The following is a 22,333-nucleotide window of genomic DNA, read 5'->3' on the forward strand; positions in this document are numbered from 1 at the left end:
CTAACAATGGATTTAGTCTAAGGCACCTGTTGGTGGATAATTGTGCAGCCATTCCTATTTCTACAATGTACTGCAAAGTACACACTACCGCCCCAAGTATCTATTTTCTTGTTTACTTTCTCTGGAAGTACTGAGTTCTTTCTTCACACAAAAGACTTCCTATATTTATTCTGTATTTGGAATATCACTGAAAAATGTGCAAGAGAAGTCATAAAAACTCTCAGTGAAAATTCATTTGATTAAATATGTTCACTTTGGCCAGGTTCAAAGTAAACCAGTATGGACTTTTCCAAATTAAATCAATGAAACGTCATATGCAGATGGAAGGTGAAATCCAAGAAAACCTATATCCAAAACTAATGCTATTTAAACATAACATTTATCAAAAATAATCTACTGAAATGAGATTGAGATGCAAGTGGCAGAAAGAACCATTCTTTTCAACCCCTTGCCTGGCAGTCGACAAGAAATTTGAAGCTTGGTGTTTCTGTGGATCAAGATATCTTGAGCAACAAGTCATGCTCCCTATGATTGCATATGTAGAAGTGTTGCAGCAATTTTGCAGTCTGCAAAGTGTTATTCATTCAGGGAAATATTACATTTCTTAGATAATTTTGGGAATCCCTGGACAGAGTTTGTGTCTGTGACACTTGCTGGTTCATAAACAGTATCTGGTGTGCTTTCAGCTTCATTGGAAGGTCCCTTTTGGGAGGAAGTAATTCACTCAAAATGCCCAACTACCTGGACTTGTTTCCATGGCAACAGGTAAAGAAAGATGTTGAGGTAGTCAAATGTGTCAGCCAATGCTCATTGAAGCAGCATCAACGTTGACAATTCTAGCATCTAGCGAAATCTCTAATGGTTGTAGATATTGAGACAAACCCCTACATCATGAAAGAGTGTGGAAGGAATAAAACTTTGAGCACATACCAGACTTACGGGTGGGGTTTGTGTTCTGACCAGTGTCAACGACATTGAATGATTTGATGATACGTGAGATCATGACATCATATGACCTGGGTCAAAATAATTTAACACTGATGCTACTAATGTAAATCTATCGATTAGCACTGAGACTAAACAAATTAAGTGTAATCTCTGCAACAAAGTCTGGGTACTGGGAGAAGCTCTTCTGACACAGGTGTTAGTTGGATATTGTTGAGAGCTTACAGGTCGATTTTAGTATGATGCCATGAGAAACAGTGGCTCTCGGTGCCAGCCAATAATAAGCATGAGGGCAAGAATGGCATAGATTAAGAATGGTGTAATGAATTAAGTACTAGATCGTTGTCCTTGCCTAGATAAATGAGGTGATCTACAGTTTGCTTCACCTGAAGCCTTACTATTGGTTTGGTCGCTGTGATACCCTCTAGATTTATTTATTCATTCTTTCTATGCCAGTAGAACCTAATGCTCAACAATTCTTGTTTGTTGGGAGGCTGTGCTTCAAGCCAATCTGCCAAGTATAAGATTTTGATATCGAGTTGCTCACAATGAGCCCTTTCAAAAGATGCAGTCAATTTTTACAATCCATGATGTTATACCTGGGAAAGCATCAAAGATATAGATCATGATTATCAGTTGGAAAGCCTATGACAAACTCTGAAGCCTGGCTAAAAATGAGACTATTTTAATAAACAATAAAATACTCCCGTACCAGAGATATATTAATGCACACCAAGACTCAGTATCAAACTGAGACCATGACTAAAGTCACTGAGAGACAAATTTTAAAAGAATTTTGAACAGTAGAAGATGAGATCAGCAGTTTCCCAAAAGTTCTATAGATAAATATACTCCATTGTATGGTCATGAGCTTCGCAAACCAAGATTATGCCGAATTTAATTCCTGATTTGTGTTGTTGGTTCATCAAAGCCAATGCAACAATGGGAGTGAAGGGATGCTCTAACTGGTCTCAGCATCCATAGGCTGGGAAGGGGACAATTAGTTAGAATTTTTGATCCTGATTGATATTCAGTGATCGCTGGTGGAAAGTGCATGTATGTGAGTGTTGGACAAATGTGTCTGGGGCTTGATTTTTTGCCTATTGCCTATAAATGGGTGGTAAATGTAGTCCTGTTTTCCTACCATTATCCCCAATGTATGAGTGGAGTGATCAATTGATACATGGAGAATACATTTGAGGTTTCACTCATTTCAAACTGCTAATTTTGCAAAATCTAAGCAGTTATTGGGCAAAAAACGACATAACTTTAGACTCACATTCACTTTAATGATAAAACTTTTTAGCTTTTTTAAAGTATCCTAATTGTAATGTTATCATTTTGTTTTAAGTGGACTCAAACACCGAAGGGGTCTTTTACTGAAATGCAGCACCGTCCTACAATCATTTGGGGTTGGCCATGTGTTACATACTTTTTCCTTGCTGCCTCCCCGCCCAATGCAATTAACTACCTAAAACATAAGGGAGTTCAAAAAATCAGCTTTAAGCTGTGACTTTTACATAAATTAAGGATAGGCAATAGCTGGAAATGTTATTATGCATTTACTTGGACTTCAATTCCTAGTAGCAAATGTTAAAATAAAATTGCACTTGTTACCTTCCCTCAGAGATAAGCTTTGAGAAACCCGGAGAGATCTGTCCAATAAGCAGATTGTGATTAACATGGATTCAGCTGCAGCGGTTCAATCTGCCCCAGAATCACCCCTACATGGAAACCAGATGGCTGGGGTTTCTATAGGAACTTATTTGAAAATTGTTTTTTTCAGCATCTCTTACCAGTTCCTCAGACCCAAAAACAAAATATTAAATGTTAACTAGTTGTAGGTCAAAATAACAATTAAAAATTTCCAATGGGGTTATTTAAAAATATCAACCAACAATTAGCATAGCTTAAGAGTTTGCCCACAAGCAGATGTGCCCTTGGATGGATCACAGTAAAACTTTGATACAATAGGAAGTTTAGAGAGTATTTGCAACAATTTGTAACATGAGAATCTCTGCTCTCAATCAATAAGTTAAATCACATCACACAAGCTGCATTAACATTATGAATATTGACAATATCATTAATGTTTCAAAATATTTACCCATTATATAAAAATACCGATCTACTTAATGCAACATCCACATTAAATATCTTTCATATTTTGTTTGCGTGGGGGTTCATGAAACTTAGTTATTGACGTCTTAGAGGTGGAGAAACTCAGGTTGTTTGCTCAAGCTTGCATGTAACTATTTTGATTCATAATTGTCTTAAAACTAGGAGCCTGAGGCATGTATTTTTATTGTACAATAGTAGTGATGTAAACAAATTCGCAGTTTCAGTTTTAATTCATTAACAGCTGCAAATTTAGTAGAAAATTAATTAGTAGTTGCTTTGTGAACAAGGTTTGAGCTACTGTCAGAAATACCTAACTGGTACTCAACAAATTAAAACATCAAGAGAAGAGACAACTCACATGGTAGAAATGTGACCTTTATCCATGAGGTCAAATAAGTTTTATTGTGATTAAACACTACAATACAGTATATATCCATAAAAAACTCTATAGTGTATATAAATTATTCCTTCCATACAGCAATTCTTTCCATTTCAGCTTTGGTACAATGTGTATTTTATTATAATAATTGTAATACTTTTCAGCTTCACAAACTCAACACAAAGTACAAAACTAATCAGTATTGGGGTATTACAATCTACACAGTGGTGCTCAGTGGTAGGGAGAGGTCTTACCTCAGAGAATCCATGTCACTTAGCTAAGCTACAAAGGCATACCTAGCAGGGACATGACTAAAATGCACCAGTAACCAGCAAACATTTTTTAGAATTTTTTTTTAAACAGAATACCAGCAGTGATCAACTGAGAACTTAACACTTTATTTCCTCAACTGACGTCCCATCTTTTTTGTGAAGGCCATAGTTACTATGTCCAAAAATGCATTTTGATATTATTTTATTCACACAGAGCCACAGTGTCAGTATTTGACCTGCCATCCAGTGCTGCTAATACTTGTACAGTTTGTTCTGCAGTTAGCAGGGATCACTGGTACATTATTGGTAGGACAGTGGGGTGCTACCAACCTTAGGTTGTTTTGTGGAGAAGGAGGTATAACATTACAATAGACAGGCATTCCAGTGGCTGGAAGCGTTCCTTGACCTGACTGGTTGGGTAGCATGATAGCTTGTGGGTAAGATTGTTGAGGCATCCCTTGAGAACCCTGGGTCATTGGCACCTAACAATAAAATATTAAAGAAATCAGAACAGAGCTTTTTATTTAATATTAATGCACAATCCACTTATAGTCATGCTATAAATTTTTGGATTTTCAATAGATCTGGAACTAACAATTAGTAACATGCATTTCATTAATCTCATCCTTCCCAAAAGATTTGACTGTCATTCTTAACTTGCCTAGTCTAAAAGTGATGCAGGGGAATAGGGACCGCCGCCTATGATGATGATATTTCAAAGGCATTAATTTAACTCTTTCCGGCCTGAGCTGAATCTGTGCATTATTTTTTATTAAAATTAATAAATTTCAGTTCTTAAAGCCACAGTATCATTCTTGCTTTCTGTAAGAAATCAGACAGTTAGCACCACTGTATGCAGGTTCTAGCTGCTGAATTTGCAGCTTTAACAAGATAGAAACTAAACAGCAGCAAATTGCATTAATATATTCTTCAGCTTTATATATATTTTGTAATGGCATGTTTCCTTGCACATTTTTACTTCTGTGACAGAAAGAGACATTTTTAGCTATATTTCATGTGATTTTAAAACAGCTAGATTCAAAATGCTCGCTTTTTGTTAAGCTTCAAAATGGAAGGCAGGGGATTATTAATCTGCTAATAATAAGCCAATGCCTCGTGTTTGAAAATTAGTTAAGATGAAGTACCTTTGATGGGCGACACTGAAACATGCAGTTTGACAGATGGAATTGATTAGATTTTAAGCACAGTCTCAGAAAAATATGAAGGAAGACGCTAATTTCAAGCTTTTATCACTTTGCCTAGAAAGGTGTGACAATTGTTAACATTATGATTGCTGAACTACTGCTAAGAGTGTTTGATCTTCAATAAAAAAGATAGTCTGATAGTCTTATAATCCAGAGACTCTCGTCATTTTTAGTCTTTACACAAAAGATGCCGTGTGAATAGGAGGGAATGCACCATCAGAAACTAACTCTGTAATTTTAACCTAACTCGCTGCAGATTTACTCTTTGGAAAGTAAAGTCGGGCAGAGTGTAAAACCACGTTACACCCAATCATGTAAATTTCCCAATGCACTGGTTAGATTAAAATTTCCCCGTGTTTCTAAAAACATGCTGAGAGGAGCTACAAGACATATGGGCCTCAAATTTGGCCCACCCCTTTTTTCGGCGCACCCACCAGAGATGCGCCAACTTTGTGGGCTGAAAACGGCGCCTAAAAAATCTCTCCCCATTCTGGCCACTGTGTTGCCTCTCCCGGGGCTTGGCAGGGCGTGGCCAATCGACTGGGGGGGCAGAGCTAGGGCCCTGCGCCAGAAACAGTGCCGGCAGCTCTGCACATGCACGTTGGAGTGTGCGTACATTTGCAGTAGCTCTTGCCCCCAGCCTCTGTGTGCGTGCTGCAGTGTGGGACCCGATGCGTCCTTCCCCTATCCCGGGCCGAGTGGCCTGCCGCACAGTAACGAGACTTTGATAGAGAAGCCTGCCTTCTTCCAAAGCACTTGGTTCTTTTCTTGGCTGCCTGCATTATTGCCACTTTATGTCAATGTTCTACACACAACTTGAAGACTTGACGACATTGCCATGCAAAGGTTCAGGTAGAATTGTTTAATTTGAAATCCATCTCAAAAGTTATATCCAGGCATTTTTGTAGAAAAACGATTATAAACATCATTAGGTTTCCAGTTTAATTTTCCACACACTCAATTAAATTTTTCCTCGGGGACGGGGGTTGGGGGGAAGAAGAGTTTTGATCCCCAGGGAGGGGGGAGGGGGTGATAACTGTGTAGGCAGTAATTTTAATGAGCTTACTCAAGACTTTCCTTAACCCTGTTGATGAAAATACTTTCCTACCAAGTTAATAAAAAATACTTTCAAATACATCATAATCAATTCTTGAACATTAGATTTGGTGGAATAATTTTGCTTGAATTTTCAAAATATTTAAAAGCATAAAACAAACAGTAAATTTTCTGGCTATATGGTATAAAATATTTCTATGATGGTGGGTGAGCTTAGGTGGCTGGGAGAACATAAGAACATAAGAATTACGAGCAGGAGGTACTTCTATTTTTTATTTGGATATTTTGAAAAAATTATGTAAATATGTTTTGTCTCTACTTCTTTTATTTTTGTAGTTTATGCTTCTGTTGTATAGTAAATTAACTTTGCGAAGTTTGTCATACGATATCTGTATAACTGTTTGATCCTATTCACATTCTTTAGTCAGGTCATTAAGTTCTGCTGGCCTCCGATGTACCTACCTGCGCTGATTTTGTAACTCTCCGCAAGGGTGTTCTGTGCGGCCACAAGTGGCCACATACGCTGGCCTAAGTTAGTTTGGAGTAAATGGCCAAAACGGGTGTAACTGGCTGGTAACGCCCCCTTTTGAAAAAAAACTAAACTAAACTAAAAAAATCCTAACTAACTCACTTACACTGGCGCAAATTGAATATGCAAAATGGGGATTTTTAAGAAACTCCAGAAAAATCAAGTTGCTCCAAAAAAAACGGAGCAACTCCTGGGCAATTTTGAGCCCATGGATACTGACTTTAATGGAGTCTTGGTCTGAATACAGTGATCTAGCAGTGTCAGCTTTGGAGAGAATGAGAGAACGTGGACAGCATTCCACACATTGTTAAATGTTCTTAAATTAGCTTTTTACTATAATTTGAAACTCAAACTAAGTAGAGAATAAAGGTGCTAGTTTTGGTGTGAAGCAAGCAAGTAGTTTTGCCCTGTGATAAATAAGGGTATTTTTCTTTATTTCCTACAGTAACATAATGTAGCTGGGCCTAAGATGAAAGTGATCTTCAATCACTCAAATTTCAACTTGAAAGTCAGGAAACATGGGGGTAGATTTTCAACCAGCTGCCTTGGGGGAGGGGGAGGCGGGCGGTGATAAAACTTACAAATTGGCCACCCATTATAGATATCTCCCAATCTTCAGTGGAAATGAAAACTACTTTCTATAATAGGTTACTGATCCACAATGCCGATTTTATGCCAAGGTGACAAGTTTAAAATCGACCCGATAGTGTCTACAGGACAAGTAGGTGATTGGTTAGTGAGTATTAGAGCAGCTTTTTTGTCTCTAAGCTAATGCAGTGTTTTAAACTAAGAGCTGGGGAACAATAACTAATACTTTATTTATTTAATTAATAACTTAAATAGATAAACTAATTAATTAATGTAACTCTAAATAATCACTTGATTAACAACTTTAACTAATTTAAATAAGCGGTTAAATAAAAAACTCAAGAGATGGCAGGGCAGGCTATGCGTTAGGACTGTAGTATATGCGAGTTTGTGGACAGCGAGACTGTCCCAGATTCCCACATCTGTAGGAAATGTCTCTGCCTTCAGTCACTCTGGCTCAGAGTCATTGAGCTGGAGTGCAAGTTAGAGACACTCAAATATAAGGGAGAGGGAGGAATTTCTGGACAGGTTTATCCAGAATATAGTCACACTCCAGAGGAAAGCACAGGTTCAGGAAGGGGAGGGTATGACTGCTAGGGAGGCGGGCAGCAGGAACTTAGGAGATGTTGAGAAGGAAGTCCTGCAGTCACTGGTCCTGTCCAACAGGTACAATGTACTCGCTACCTGTGGGGACAAGGAGAAAGACTGCAGGGCGGACAGCCACAATGCAGACCAAGGCACCGTGGCTCAGAAGGACATTCAGCGTGAGTGGGGTGGGGTGGTGTGGGGTGGTAAGAGCAGAATAGGAATGGGGTAGTGACAGGAGACTCTATAAGAACGAGAATCCCGAAGGGTGTGCTGCCTACCCGGTGCCAGATCTCATGGCGGCTGGAGAGGAACTTGAGAAGGGAGGGGGTAAATTCAGTTGTTGTTGTCCATGTCGGAACAAACGACATAGGTAGGAACAGGGAGGAGGTCTTCCTGAAGGAGTAATAGAAGTTAGGAGCTAAATTAAAAAGCAGGACCTCCAGGGTAATAATCTTTGGATTATTGCCCGAACCACGTGCAAATTGGCATAGAAGCAGTCAGATCAGGAGAATTAACATGTGACTAAAGGGCTGGTGTGGGAAAGAGGGGTTCCTTTTCATGGGACACTGGCACCAGTTCTGAGACAGGAAGGAGCTGTACCGATGGGATGGGCTTCACTTGAACTGGGATGGGATCTGTGTCTTAGCAGAAAGGGTAAATAGGGAAGTGGCAAAGGCTTTAAACTAGTAAGATGGAGGGAGGGCTTTACAAGAAACATAACCATCCTAAATATAAGCAAAACAGAAAAAGAGAGCACAGGAAAGAATAAAGTAATGGAGGATATTGATGGCCAGGGAATAAATGAAGTTGTAGAACAGGAATGTAAAAAGATGGTTAAAAATAAAGTGAAAGGAACCGGTTAAAAGTGAGTTAAAGTGTCTGTACAGCAATGTGCGAGTCTGGGTGGGGTAGAGGAGCAAAGGGATTGCACAGTACAAATACACAAATCACTTAAAGTAGTGACGTGAGTTAACAAGGCCATAAAAAAGCAATCCAGGCACTAGGGTTTATTTCTATAGGGATAGAATTGAAAAGTAGTGAAGTTATGCTAAACCTGTATCGAACCTGAGTACTGTGTACAGTTCTGGTCGCCATATTATAAAAATGATATAGAGGCACTGAAGAGGGTGCAGAGCAGGTTTACAAAGATGATACCAGAAATGCAAGGGTATACAGATCAGGAAAGGATGAACAGGCTGAGGGACTTCCTGCACCTGGCGCCGAAGTCCCTTCCCAGCCGTTGAATTGGGCTTACCGCCCCTCACAAAGGAAGTGGAGTGCAATCTTGCGTGCTCCACTTCCTTTAGTGGCACTTCCAGCGGCGCAAACTGGGCGAGTTGGTCAGCGCTACGTAGATGCTCCGCGTAGCACGAACGCGATTCAACACCCCTCCACCTCGCTTAAATTGGAGGGCTACTGCCTCTGATGGCCTCCGCTGGACCACCAATAAGGGGAATCTCCAGGACGTCAAACCAGCTCATTTTTGATGGCGAAGCCAACCCAATAGAGGCAGCATTCTTCTTCTGGTTTGCCTTTCCAGAAGGTGGTGCATCTACCACCTTGTTCCTTGAGCTGACCTTCTCCTGCCCATCATGACTCACTCAGGGCGGCGATGTAGATGTCAAAGTGTTCAAGCTCCCAGGCAATGATAGCAGTACGATGTTCCGGTCTGTCGCTGTTGGGGTTGTCCATGAGGGTCCTGATGTTCCAGGTCCCGAACTTCATTTTAAAGGGTGGAAAATGCCTGTGCATGAGTGCTTTTAACGTGGGATGGCCGTTGCATACTAGCTACCACAGGAGTTTGACAGAGCAGGGTCTTAATCGATGGCAAGGGGATCCATGACGACTGGAAACCAGGCTCTGCTGCTTGGGTCTAGCACACACACAAACATACATATTCCTACCAACCATCTCCCGCCCTCCGGTCCTCTCTCCCTGGTTTTCAGAGATCGCAGTGTAGGTGAGCACATTAATCTTGGAGCAGCTTGTGACTTTGTCGATAAAATACTGACACTGTACCCCGGGCCACCCGGTTCCAGCTCCAGCGCGCTGCTTTACATGCGCAGGCTCTGCTGCGCTTTTTCCGCACTCTCATCAGCCACTCACGCTTTGGTCAATGGTTCTTTACTGTATTTACCGTGACCACTGTATTCTGGCCTCGTGTCCTGACTTCCCTGCTGGTCCGTGTTATACCTTCCCTGTGTCCCAGCCTCACTGCTGGTCCATGCTGCACATTACAGTCAGGCCGTTGCCAGTTTATTTACTGCACAGTCACGTTACTAGTACTGGATTTCTGCCACATCTATCAATAGTATTCCGTAATGGCACTGCAGCGAGTTAATCTCCTGCTGCATTCAGCATCGTGTCAGCAGCAGGGAGCGCCTTCTGTTTGCACATAGCACAGACAATGCAACAGCAAGGCTAGCGTTTGGCACAATTCCATGACCTCATCTCTCTGATCTGGAAGGAGGAGAGCATGGCAGGGGATCTCAGACACCGTAATCGTGACCATCTTCAAGAAAGGTGACAAGTCCGATTGTGGTAATTACAGAGGAGTGGCCCTGCAGTCTGCCGCAGTGAAAACCATCGCAAGAATCCTCCTCAATTGTCTCCTCCCAGTGGCTGAAGAGCTCCTCCCAGAGTCGCAATGCAGATTCGGCCCACTATGGGGCACAACGGACATGATCTTCACCGTGCGATAAATTCAAGAAAAATGTAGAGAACAGCATCAACCTCTGTACATGGCCTTCTTTGACCTCACAAAGACCTTCAACTCTGTCAACCGTGAGGGATTATGGAGTGTCCTTCTCAAATTCGTCTGTCCTCAAAAATTTGTCACCATCCTCTGCCTGCTTCACGATGACATGCAAGCTGTGATTCCTACCAACGGATCCACCACAGACTCAATACAAGTGCAGACCGGTGTCAAGCAAGGCTGTGCCATTGCACCAACGCTCTTCTCAATCTTCCTCACTGCAATGCTTCATCTCACCCTTAACAAGCTCCCCGCCTGAGTTAATCTACGGGACAAGCGGGAAATTGTTCAACCTCCATCGCCTCCAGTCCAGATGCAAGGTTGTTACAACCTCTGTCATTGAATTACAATATGCAGATGAATCTTGGGTTTGTGCACACTCAGTGTCTGAACTCTAAACCATCGATGACACCTTCGCTGAAGCATATGAGAGTCTGGGCCTCACATTAAACATCCGTAAGACAAAGGTTCTCTACCAACCTGCCCCCGCCACATAGTACTGCTTCCCGATTATCAAGATCCACGATGAGACCTTGGACAATGTGGACCTCTTCCCATAACTTGGGAGCCTACTATCAGCAAGGACATCGATGACGGAATCCAACACCAACTTCGGTGTGTCAGTGCAGCCTTCGGTCGCCTGAGGAAAAGAGTGTTCGAAGATCAGGATCTCAAACCCAACACCAAGCACATGGTCCACAGAGAAGTAGCGATACCTATCCTCCTATATGCTTCAGAGACATGGACTATGTACAGTAGGCACTTCAAAGCATTGGAGAAGTACCACCAAAAGCTGCCTCCGTAAAATCCTGCAAATTCACTGGCAGGATAGGCGCACCAATGTCCGCGTTCTCTCTCAGGCCAACATCCCCAGCATTGAAACATTGACCATATTCGATCAGCTCTGGTGAGCGAGCCACATTGTCTGCATGCCTGATACTAGACTCCCGAAACAAGCACTCTACTCCGAGCTATGTCATGGCAAGCGAGTCCCAGGAGGGCAGAGAACACGCTTCAAGGACACCCTCAAAGCCTCCTTGAAAAAATGTAACATCCTCACTGACTCTTGGGAATCCCTGGCCCAAGATCGTTCAAAGTGGAGGAAAAGCATCCGAGAAGGCGTCGAACATTCTCTTTGTCGAGAGCACGCAGAAGCCAAGTATAAACAGCGGAAGGAGCGTACGACAAATCAAGCACCCCATCCACCCGTCCCTTCAACCACCATCTGCACCACCTGTGACAGAGACTGTAGATCTCGCATTGGTCTCATCAGTCATCTTAGAACTCAGCTTAGTGTGGCAGCAAGTCAGCCTCGACTCAGGGGGACTGCCTGAGAGAGAAGAGATTGCTGGCATGAACTCGCAGACTGCTGCATTTCAGGCTCAGTGTGCTTGGAGTCAGTCTCAGTGTGGTGCCGTGCAATCACTGACTGCTGCCAGCCTCTCTGTGTTCCCCACATTCCGACGAGGAAGTGACGGTTCTGAAGCAGGCCAGCAAGTTGTGGCCACACATCATGCTTTAGATGCTGACACTCCATCCAGTGAGAGTGGCAGTGGGCCCCTGGAAATGGAAGGTGCTGTCCTTCCTTTTTGAGGATGTTTCCAGTAGAGTGGACAAGGGGGAACCAGTTGATGTGGTGTATTTGGACTTTCAGAAGGCTTTCGACAAGATCCCACACAAGAGATTCATGTGCAAAGTTAAAGCACATGGGATTGGGGGTAGTGTGCTGACGTGGATTGAGAACTGGTTGTCAGACAGGAAGCAAAGAGTAGGAGTAAATGGGTACTTTTCAGAATGGCAGGCAGTGACTAGTGGGGTACCGCAAGGTTCTGTGCTGGGGCCCCAGCTGTTTACATTGTACATTAATGATTTAGACGAGGGGATTAAATGTAGTATCTCCAAATTTGCGGATGACACTAAGTTGGGTGGCAGTGTGAGCTGCGAGGAGGATGCTATGAGGCTGCAGAGTGACTTGGATAGGTTAGGTGAGTGGGAAAATGCATGGCAGATGAAGTATAATGTGGATAAATGTGAGGTTATCCAATTTGGTGGTAAAAACAGAGAGACAGACTATTATCTGAATGGTGACAGATTAGGAAAAGGGGAGGTGCAACGAGACCTGGGTGTCATGGTACTTCAGTCATTGAAGGTTGGCATGCAGGTATAGCAGGCGGTTAAGAAAGCAAATGGCATGTTGGCCTTCATAGCGAGGGGATTTGAGTACAGGGGCAGGGAAGTGTTACTACAGTTGTACAGGGCCTTGGTGAGGCCACACCTGGAGTATTGTGTACAGTTTTGGTCTCCTAACTTGAGGAAGGACGTTCTTGCTATTGAGGGAGTGCAGTGAAGGTTCACCAGACTGATTCCCGGGATGGCGGGACTGACATATCAAGAAAGACTGGATCAGCTGGGCTTGTATTCACTGGAGTTCAGAAGAATGAGAGGGGATCTCATAGAAACGTTTAAAATTCTGACAGGATTGGACAGGTTAGATGCAGGAAGAATGTTCTCAATGTTGGGGAAGTCCAAAACCAGGGGTCACAGTCTAAGGATAAGGGGTAAGCCATTTAGGACCGAGATGAGGAGAAACTTCTTCACCCAGAGAGTGGTGAACCTGTGGAATTCTCTACCACAGAAAGTTGTTGAGGCCAATTCACTAAATATATTCAAAAAGGAGTTAGATGTAGTCCTTACTACTAGGGGGAATCAAGGGGTATGGTGAGAAAGCAGGAATGGGGTACTGAAGTTGCATGTTCAGCCATGAACTTATTGAAGGCTGCCTCCAGAGCAGTCTAGGCATCGGAAATGTTGCTTGAGCACCCCTATTGTTTGCTCGATGATGTTGCGGGTGGTCGCATGGCTCTCATTGTAGCGATGCTCCGCTTGTGTGGTGGGGTTGTGGAGGGGGGTCATTAGCCAGGTGGCAAAGCTGTATCCTTTGTTCTGAGCAGCCAGGCGCACCCTTCCCATGGTGGCCGAAACAATCGTGAGACAATGCTCTCACGTAGGATGAAAACATCATGTGCGCTCCCTGGATAACAGGCATTCATTATGAGGATGCACAGCCTGTGGTCGCACACCAGCTACACGTTTCGGGAGTGGTATCCCTTTCAGTTTCTGAATACCTCTGCATTGTGGAATGGTGCTCACAAGGTGACGTGTGTGCAGTCAATGGCTCCTTGAACCCTTGAGAAGCCTTCAATCCTGCCAAACCCACATGCCCGCTCATTCTGGCTCTCCCTGCTCATTGGGAACGTTATGAAGTCCATTCTGTGAGCGTACAGAGCCTTTGTGATGTGCCGAATGCAGCGATGTGCAGCGTATTGAGAGATGCTGCATATGTCGCTTGCTGCTGCTTGGAAGGAACCAGAGGCATAGAAGGCCAGCGCCACAGTGACCTTCACTTCTATGGTACCAGCGGAATTCCTAGTGCCTGGTCTTCCTGTAGGAGATGGCATATCTCTGTCAGCACTTCTTTTCGGAAGTGCAGCCTTCTCACACACTGCTCCTCAGAGAGCTGGAGATATGAGCGTTGTTGTCTGTAAACCCATGGAGGGCAAGGCCTCCTGTCCAAAAGTCTACGGCCTCTCCTCATTCCTGGCCTGACACGGCCAATAGCCCTTCTATCTTGACACCGCCTAACAAGGGCATGGAGTAGGCGATGCTGGTGAACTGCTCATGCCCCCATTAAATTATTTCATTGAAGTTGTAAGGACCCTGTAATGGCAGATAAATCTGCCGCTTTTAAGTCAAAGGTTCATGCAGCGTGCTGTGCGGAAACGTTGCACTCAATGTGACCTCCGATTTCGGATGCTCCTCCCTCACTTTAAATATGCTGCAAATAGCGCCTCATTGACCATGGAATCACCTGGTTTTTCAGGCATGACTTGGGGCAGATGTTAAATGCGGCGTTTCCACCTAAGTTAGAGACCGGGGCGCTAGCGGGACGTTGCACGACGACAGACGTCATGATCTGAATGAAACTACAGAGTGAGGCGGTAGCATTTTGTGCCGCCGCAAAACCGGCAACAAATTTCCCGGCGGGGCGCTGGAAGCTGGCTGCCTGGGCGGTAAGCATTTCAACACCCTATACCTCTCCTCCAGGGCGTTAACAGGGGCGCAATCCAACTAAAAATCCAGCCCTTGGTCTGCTCACCAAAACTGTTTTTTGACCATGAAGACAAGTGCACTGGGGATAGCCCAAGCTGTATTCTCAAAGTTATTTGACAAAATCTTGTAAGTAGAGCAATGCAGTTTCATATTGTTGGCAAAGTACCTAATTTGGAAGTCAATTTACAGACCTTACTTAGTACTTTGGTAGGACACCATTTCATGCAGTGCACTGTGGCAACTTGGAAATAAGTCTTTTTGATACACTAGCAATGGCATTCGTGTTGTGTTAGATATTCTTGTACACAAATCATAGTTTTTCATATCATTAAATACTGTAAAAAAATCAGCAGTTACTTTAATGTCAGTTACTTAGAGGTTGCACATTATTTTTAAAAGGGGAAAACAATGCAAAATTTGTAGGAATAATGAAACCAAAAGCAATATTTTTTCATTGCATTAATAAAGGGGATCACTAGATTTAGCTTGTTTTAAGATTTAATGCAATTTTAGACGTGTGATTCATTCTCAAGGATGTGCATCTAATTCATGTTGCTGAAGTGTGAATGTTACAAGATTTAGACATCCATCTAGCAGAATGGAACAGGGTCACAGTTGCTTGTTCAACAGTAGATTGAGAATTTATAATTACAATAAGGAAATTGGGGCAGTGGCAAGAGTTATTCTCTGTACAGGGACAACGTCCGAAATCCGGAATCCAAAGGACCGAATCCGTGCCGGTTTTTGGATTTTTACAGATTTCAGACAAGAAAATCAGCAGTATGAAATTCAGAATCCTTGACCGAATCCGTGCCGGATTTCGGCTTTGTGCTCAAAAATGTCCGGTTTTCGGAAATTAATTCCGGATTCCGGACGACTCCATCAGCTATGCGCAAAATATCCGTTTTTTGAACAATTCAGTTTTTGGAGTTCCGGATTCGGGACATTGCACCTGTATAAGGTCGAAATATATTACGGGTGCAGCGTCCCGAATCCGGAATCATTGGGACCGAGGCTGTTCCGGATTTTGCATGTTGCCGGACTTTGGAACATCTTTCTGACGTCAGGAATCCGAAAACACCCGAGCCCAGGTTCGGGTATTTCCGGATTTCGGAACGTCATAAAGTGGGGGGGGGGGGGAGGGTGCTCGCTGAGGAGCTGTTCGGGTCGCTGGCCCCGTCGATGAGGTTGTCGGGTGGTGCCCCGCTGTCGTGGAGATGTTCTGGCGGGGCCCCGCAGGAAGGGAGCAGGTCGGGCGGGGCCCCGCAGGAGAGGAGCTGGTCGGGCAGGGCCCCGCCTAAGATGTTCAGGCGGGCTGGCGAGGAAGCCCTGAGGTCGGGCAGTGGCGGCGGTGAGGCTCAAGGTCGGGCAGCGGCGAGGGGTGATGTGGCGAGGCCTGAGGTCGGACGGCGGCGACACCTTGAGGTCGGCAGGGTCCGGATTCCGGAACATTTTACAGATTCCAAATGACCCTGCCACCAATCGGTCTGGAGTCCGGATTCCGGAACTCCGGATTTTGGATGCTGCACCTGTACTACATTGCAAGCCTAGTTATTTGTAGTTAATCATCACAGCATTTAAACATGCAACACATCACATTTTACTTTTTCAGGCAATTATTATATGGACCCCACAATGGCATGTCTTACTTGTACAGTTTGTCTACCTCACGAAACAAATTGAAAACCTATTTAGGTTGGAAGACCAACTGAAAGACATCAGAACCGTTAGTGACAACCTACTTGGTAAGAAGACATGGCTGGATATTGGACCATCACACCTGGCACCTGATTTCCCTGCTGGTTGTTCAACAGATTCTGACTCGGAGGCGGCTGCTGCACTCCCATCAGGCCTTGAAACCCTTGCTGCTGATTAGGCAAGACAGGCTGAAAACCTGGAAGGGGAAAGAGTCGAGCACATTATTTATCTTTGAATGCAACCTCTACTTCCGAAGCTCATTACAAGCTCAACATTGTGAAGTTACAAATACATATTATTTTGCCTGACAAAAAAAAACTTGGGTGTAAATATACAGAAAAAAGCAGCTACAGTCGTAATCAAACTGTCTGAAGATAATAGCAAATTATAACAATAATGGTGCAGTCAAGATGTCTTGCACTCAGAATATCTCTGCCAAAGGCGATCATAATTAAATGTATGTGCCCCTAATTAACCCATTAACACCTCATGCAAAACTATATTCACTGATCAGGTTTAAATTTAATAACATTTTAGGAGAATCCTCAGAGGACAGGGGTAAAAGCCTCTGGTGGACCATACAGATGCCCACAGATTGAATATTACTAATGTGATTTGGTACCTTCAATATCTCTGGGTTCATTCAGTTTTAGACACTCTGGAGTGGATTGCAGTCTATAAGCTGATTTATTGGTGTCTTTGTTTAGTTTGAGAATCAGTGTCCAGTTAGTTTGTGTGGCTAAACAATCAGTACCATAAAACTACACTATGACAGATTACATAAAAAACTGGGTTGGGGAAGGGGAAATATAAATGTACAATAGCTTCAATAATTAAAATTTAAGAGCATACTTTAATAAAGCAGAGGGTTGATGACTGTACAACTGTGGTGCTTTATAAACAATGAGATTATTTGAAAGGTAAAATATTCAATGAATGTTTTTCTTTACTACTCTGCACATTTAGGGAAATACTTTCACTACTAGTGTTGCTTTCACAAATATTGCTAATATACTTGAATCTAAATGCTATTTTGGGTGAATTTTTGCGCTCAAATTTTCCCAGATCAGATCTACGGGTAGAAATTGGAACTTGTGCCTGTTTTCGGGTGTAAAATGGGTGCAACAAAGGAAAGTTTCAGGAAGCAATGTCCCTTGTTTGATCCGTGCCAGGGATACGTAGAGGTACCGTCATATTGGCATAGGTAGCTGTCCAGACGCCTGTCTGAAACATTGGATCTTGTAAATGATGGGCCTAATGCCAATTTCAAGACTCTGAGCTAAATTGGTGAGCGATGAACAGAATAGGCTTCTTTAGTCGTTGCTGCAGTCCAAGCAGTGACTGTGAAGGCAGAAGGAGCAGGAGTGCTTCTCCCAATTTCACAGCACATGTGAAGGCTGTTGGTGGCCCACCTCCTGTTGTCCTACAACCTTCCTCCCCCTGGGACTTACCCGAGGGCAAGGAAAGCAGCCCAAAATTAGAATTCTAGCAATGGGTGAGCTGCCACTAGAGGTGCGATAGGCGCCAGCCAAATGATTGAAATGAGGCCAGAACCAACTTTTACCTCACAGATGTGTAAAAAAACTCCCTCTACATTTCTGCAATATTCTACCTTAACCCATCGCTTACTGCATCAATGTGAGATTTCCCATACCACCTTTCCTGTGCCCATTATGAATAATATTGACAATTAAGTACCAACGAGGGTAAGTTTATCCTGTGGGTCCTGACCCAGTAGAAACTGCATGCCCAAACTCACTTCACTTAGGACCATCAGAGCCAACAGAGGGAAAAGACTCATCCAATCAGAAAATATTTTTTTTAATCCATCAAAAGATCCTAAGTGAGATGAGCTTGTTCAGTATCGTTCCTAGTAAGCCAGGGCCAACAGCACATGGCAGAATAGGTTATATCATAGGCAGTCCCTCGGAATCGAGAAGGATTTTCTTCCACTCCCAAAGTGAGTTCTTTGATGGCTGAACAGTCCGATACAAGAGCCACAGATCCTGTTCAGGTGGGACAGACATTCATCGGGGAAAGGGGTCGGTGGGGCTGGTTTTCCGCACGCTCCATCCGCTGCCTGCGCCTGGCCTCTTCATGCTCCTTGCATCGAGCCTCAAAGAGCTCAACGCCCTCCCAGATTAACTTTCTCCACCTCGGGCGGTCTGCGGCCAGGGTCTCCCAGATGTCAGTGGTGATGTCACACTTTACCAGGGCGGCTTTGAGGGTGTCCTTATAATGTTTCCGCTGTCCTCCTTTAGCTCGTTTACCATGCAGGAGCTCCGCTTAAAGCATTTGCTTAGGGAGTCTCGTATCTGGCTTGCGTACTATGTGGCCTGCCCAGCGAAGCTGATCGAGTGTGGTCAGTGCTTCAATACTGGGGATGTTAGCCTGGTCGAGGACACTGATGTTGGTGCGCCTGTCCTCCCAGGAGATTTGCAGGATCTTGCGGAGACATCATTGGTGATATATCTCCAGCGACTTGAGGTGCCTTCTGTACATCGTCCATGCCTCAGATCCATACAGGGGGGTGGGTATTACTACAGCCCTGTAGACCATGAGTTCGGTGGTAGATTTGAGAACCTGGTCTTCAAAGATTCTTTGCCGCAGACGGCCGAAGGCTGCGCTGGTGCACTGGAGGCGATGCTGAATCGCCGCATCAATGTCTGCCTTTGTTGATAGGAGGCTCACGAGATATGGGAAATGGTCCACGTTGTCCAGGGCCGCGCCGTGGATCTTGATGATTGGAGGGCAGTGCTGTGCAGCGATGGCAGGCTGTGAAGGACCTTTGTCTTACGCACGTTAAGCATAAGGCCCATGCTTTCATATGCTTCAGTGAATACATTGACTATATCCTGGAGCTCAGCATCAGAATGTGCACAGACGCAGGCATCGTCCGCATACTGCAGCTCAACGACAGAGGTTGGGATGATCTTGGGCCTGGCCTGGAGGCGGCATAGGTTAAACAGCTTCCCACTGGTTCTGTAGTTTAATTCCACTCCAGCGGGGAGCTTGTTGATTGTGAGGTGGAGCATGGCGGCGAGGAAGATTGAGAAGAGAGTTGGAACGATAATGCAGCCCTGCTTAACCCTGGTCTGGACGTAGATTGGGTCTGAAATGGATCCGTTGGTAAGGATCACGGCCTGCATGTCATTGTGAAGCAGGCGAAGGATGTTGACAAACTTTTTGGGGCATCTGAAATGGAGGAGGACGCTCCATAGACTCTCACGGTTGACAGTGTCAAAGGCTTTTGTAAGATCGAAAAAGGCCATATATAAGGGCTGGCACTGCTCCCTGCATTTTTCCTGCAACTGGCGTGCTGCAAAGATCATGTCTGTTGTGCCCCGTAGGGGACGAAATCCGCAGTGTTCAGTATCAACCTCGTTCCTAGTAAGCCAGGGCCAACAGCACAGGGCAGAATAGATTATATATGTGGTTGAAGGAAACAGGAATAAAGGGATTTGGGAAAAGGGCAGGAAACGGGATTAGGACTCGTGCTGATGTGAAGGATAAACACAAACATGGTCCGGTTTGGCTGAATGATCTATTTCAGTTTGTAATTGGTATGTAATGTAATTCTATGTAACTGGCCATAATACAGCACTATTACTGCAGCTTCCCTAATCGAGGCTATAAAGGTGTCAGGTGGAAACGTTTACACTGATGTAAGTGATGGGTATTTTTCAGATGTTTGGGTTAAAAGCTATTGTGGAAGATGCATGTGCATGTGGCTATGCTATTATCCAAGATGGCAGTTCTCATGCTGCCACACATCCCGTGAATATATAAAAAAAGGATTACCCTCTTTGGGGTGGAATTCTGGTTGGTTGGGGAGGGGGTGGCGTGGGGGTTTTCCACTCTGTTTCCCTCAGTTGGGGCTCAGTAATACGCACAGCGGGCTTCAGCAGGATTCCCACCACCAAGGGGTACTTGCTAGTTCAAAGAGGGAAGAGGTGGAAATCAAGTCAAAGGGGCAGAAGACAGTATTTGTACATGGCTGTCAGGAAAGGAGTGGTTAGAAGTAGTCTCGGCGAGTATGGGGAGGGGCGAGTAATAGGAACATTACACTATTCTATTATCTAAAATGACTTTTATTAGAATTTAGATTCTAGCTTTTTAGCCAGATCAAACTACCATAGTACCCCAGACTTGCATGACTCCACCCTTGGAAATCTTGGGCTTGTTGTGCAATGATAACCATTGTGAAGACTGAAAATTGTTTTCAATAGTCCATTTGAAATGTGGTTGAAAACTCTTGAAAATGTATCCATATGAATTGGTATCTTTTAGGCTTGGAGACTAGGTACAGTCTAGAATTCAAAATGTTCTTTTAGCACAAACCTTTGCATTATCCAATAAATTGAATTAAGCAACATACAGAACACAGCTAAATGAGAATTTAGTGCTAAAAATTGAATTATCAGATAATTTGAATTAAGTAAATTTAAATTAAAAGTAGACTGCAGGACTCTACTCAGAAACTTAGAATAATACAACTAAAGGTGGCCTATGTTCTGGAGTAATACACAATAACAATTGTATTTATACAACACCTTTAATGTTGTAAAATGTCTCAAGGTGCTTTACATGAACATTATCAAACAAAATTTGACACTGAGCCATGAGCATATATAAGGACAGGCAAAGAGGTAGGTTTTAATAAGCGTTATAAAGAAGGAAAAGGAGATAGAGAAGCGGACAGGTAAAGGGAGGGAATTCCAGAGCTTAGGGCCAATGTGGCTGAAGGCACGGCCGCCAATGATGGAGTAATGACAATAGGGATGTGCAAGAGACCAGAATTGGAAGAGTGCAAAGATCTCGAAAGGTTGTAGGGATGGAGGAGGTTACAAAGATAGGGGGGTGCTCAATTTTGCCCAAGCCCATTTTCTGGCGTATTGCCAGAGTTGCGCCGGTTATTTAGGTCCATAAATGCACGAGAATAACATGTCCAAACTCTCCCCAATGTTTATACTGTAATCTGGAGCTGCGCAGCATGGCCAGTCGCCTCGGGGGGTGGAGCCTGCTGCCTGCGCCGAAAAAGGCAGCCGGGCCTTCTGCGCGTGCGCGGGAAAAAAAACTTACGTTCTTGACGTCGCTGAAATGACTGCGCATGCGCAGTACAGCTCCAAGTTGGCAATCGGCCATTTTTAAAGAGCCAGTTGTGTGTGTGCCAGAAGAAGTGGTGTGTGTTAGAGCATTGAAAAATCACCGCTGCATACAGAAGGAGTACTGTGTGTGTCTGAGAGCAGCTGCAGCAGTACCTTCAGATCGGCTGTCAGTGACCCTCTCCGGTCCACGAGTGAGTACCTTCCTGGTCCGCTGTATTCCCCAAATGCGTGCTGGTCCTGGTCCGCTGTGGCCCCGGGTGCGTGCCAGTCCCGGTCCACTGTGGCTCCGAGTGCGTGCCTTCCCAGTTCTCTGTGGCCCCCGAGTGCGTGCCAGTCCCGGTCCGCTGTGGCCCCCGAGTGCGTGCCAGTCCCGGTCCGCTGTGGCCCCGAGTGCGTGCCAGTCCCGGTCCGCTGTGGCCCCCGAGTGCGTGCCAGTCCCGGTCCACTGTGGCCCCGAGTGCGTGCCAGTCCCGGTCCACTGTGGCCCCGAGTGCGTGCCAGTCCCGGTCCACTGTGGCCCCGAGTGCGTGCCAGTCCCGGTCCACTGTGGCCCCGAGTGCGTGCCTTCCCAGTTCTCTGTGGCCCCCGAGTGCGTGCCAGTCCCGGTCCACTGTGGCCCCGAGTGCGTGCCTTCCCAGTCCGCTGTGGCCCCGAGTGCGTGCCAGTCCCGGTCCACTGTGGCCCCCGAGTGCGTGCCAGACCCGGTCCGCTGTGGCCCCGAGTGTGTGCCAGTCCCGGTCCACTGTGGCCCTGAGTGCGTGCTTGTCCCAGTCCGCTGTGGCCCAGAGTGCGTGCCAGTCCCGGTCCGCTGTGGCCCCCGAGTGTGTGCCAGTCCTGGTCCGCTGTGGCCCCGAGTGTGTGCCAGTCCCGGTCCACTGTGGCCCCCGAGTGCGTGCCTTCCCAGTCCACTGTGGCCCCCGAGTGCGTGCCAGTCCCGGTCCGCTGTGGCCCCGAGTGCGTGCCTTCCCGGTCCTCTGTG

At 44.9% G+C, this 22,333-nt stretch overlaps 1 protein-coding gene across 14 annotated transcripts in view; it reads right to left on the reverse strand.

Moving 5' to 3' along the window:
- Positions 1-3,508: 3,508 nt before the first annotated feature.
- LOC139273211 (cAMP-regulated phosphoprotein 21-like) overlaps positions 3,509-22,333 on the reverse strand; it is a 705,332-nt gene continuing 686,507 nt past the window's right edge. For all 14 annotated transcript variants that reach the window (XM_070889897.1, XM_070889855.1, XM_070889888.1 and 11 more), the window contains 2 exons: positions 16,291-16,442; positions 3,509-4,199 (listed from right to left, as the gene is read on the reverse strand). In XM_070889897.1, the coding sequence (XP_070745998.1) occupies positions 3,942-4,199; positions 16,291-16,442 (410 nt within the window). In that variant the 3' untranslated portion in view covers positions 3,509-3,941. The remainder of the gene's footprint in view (positions 4,200-16,290; positions 16,443-22,333) is intronic.

The sequence above is a fragment of the Pristiophorus japonicus genome, chromosome 1 (genome assembly GCF_044704955.1).
Source record: "Pristiophorus japonicus isolate sPriJap1 chromosome 1, sPriJap1.hap1, whole genome shotgun sequence".
In the NCBI taxonomy this organism is placed as follows: domain Eukaryota; kingdom Metazoa; phylum Chordata; class Chondrichthyes; family Pristiophoridae; genus Pristiophorus; species Pristiophorus japonicus.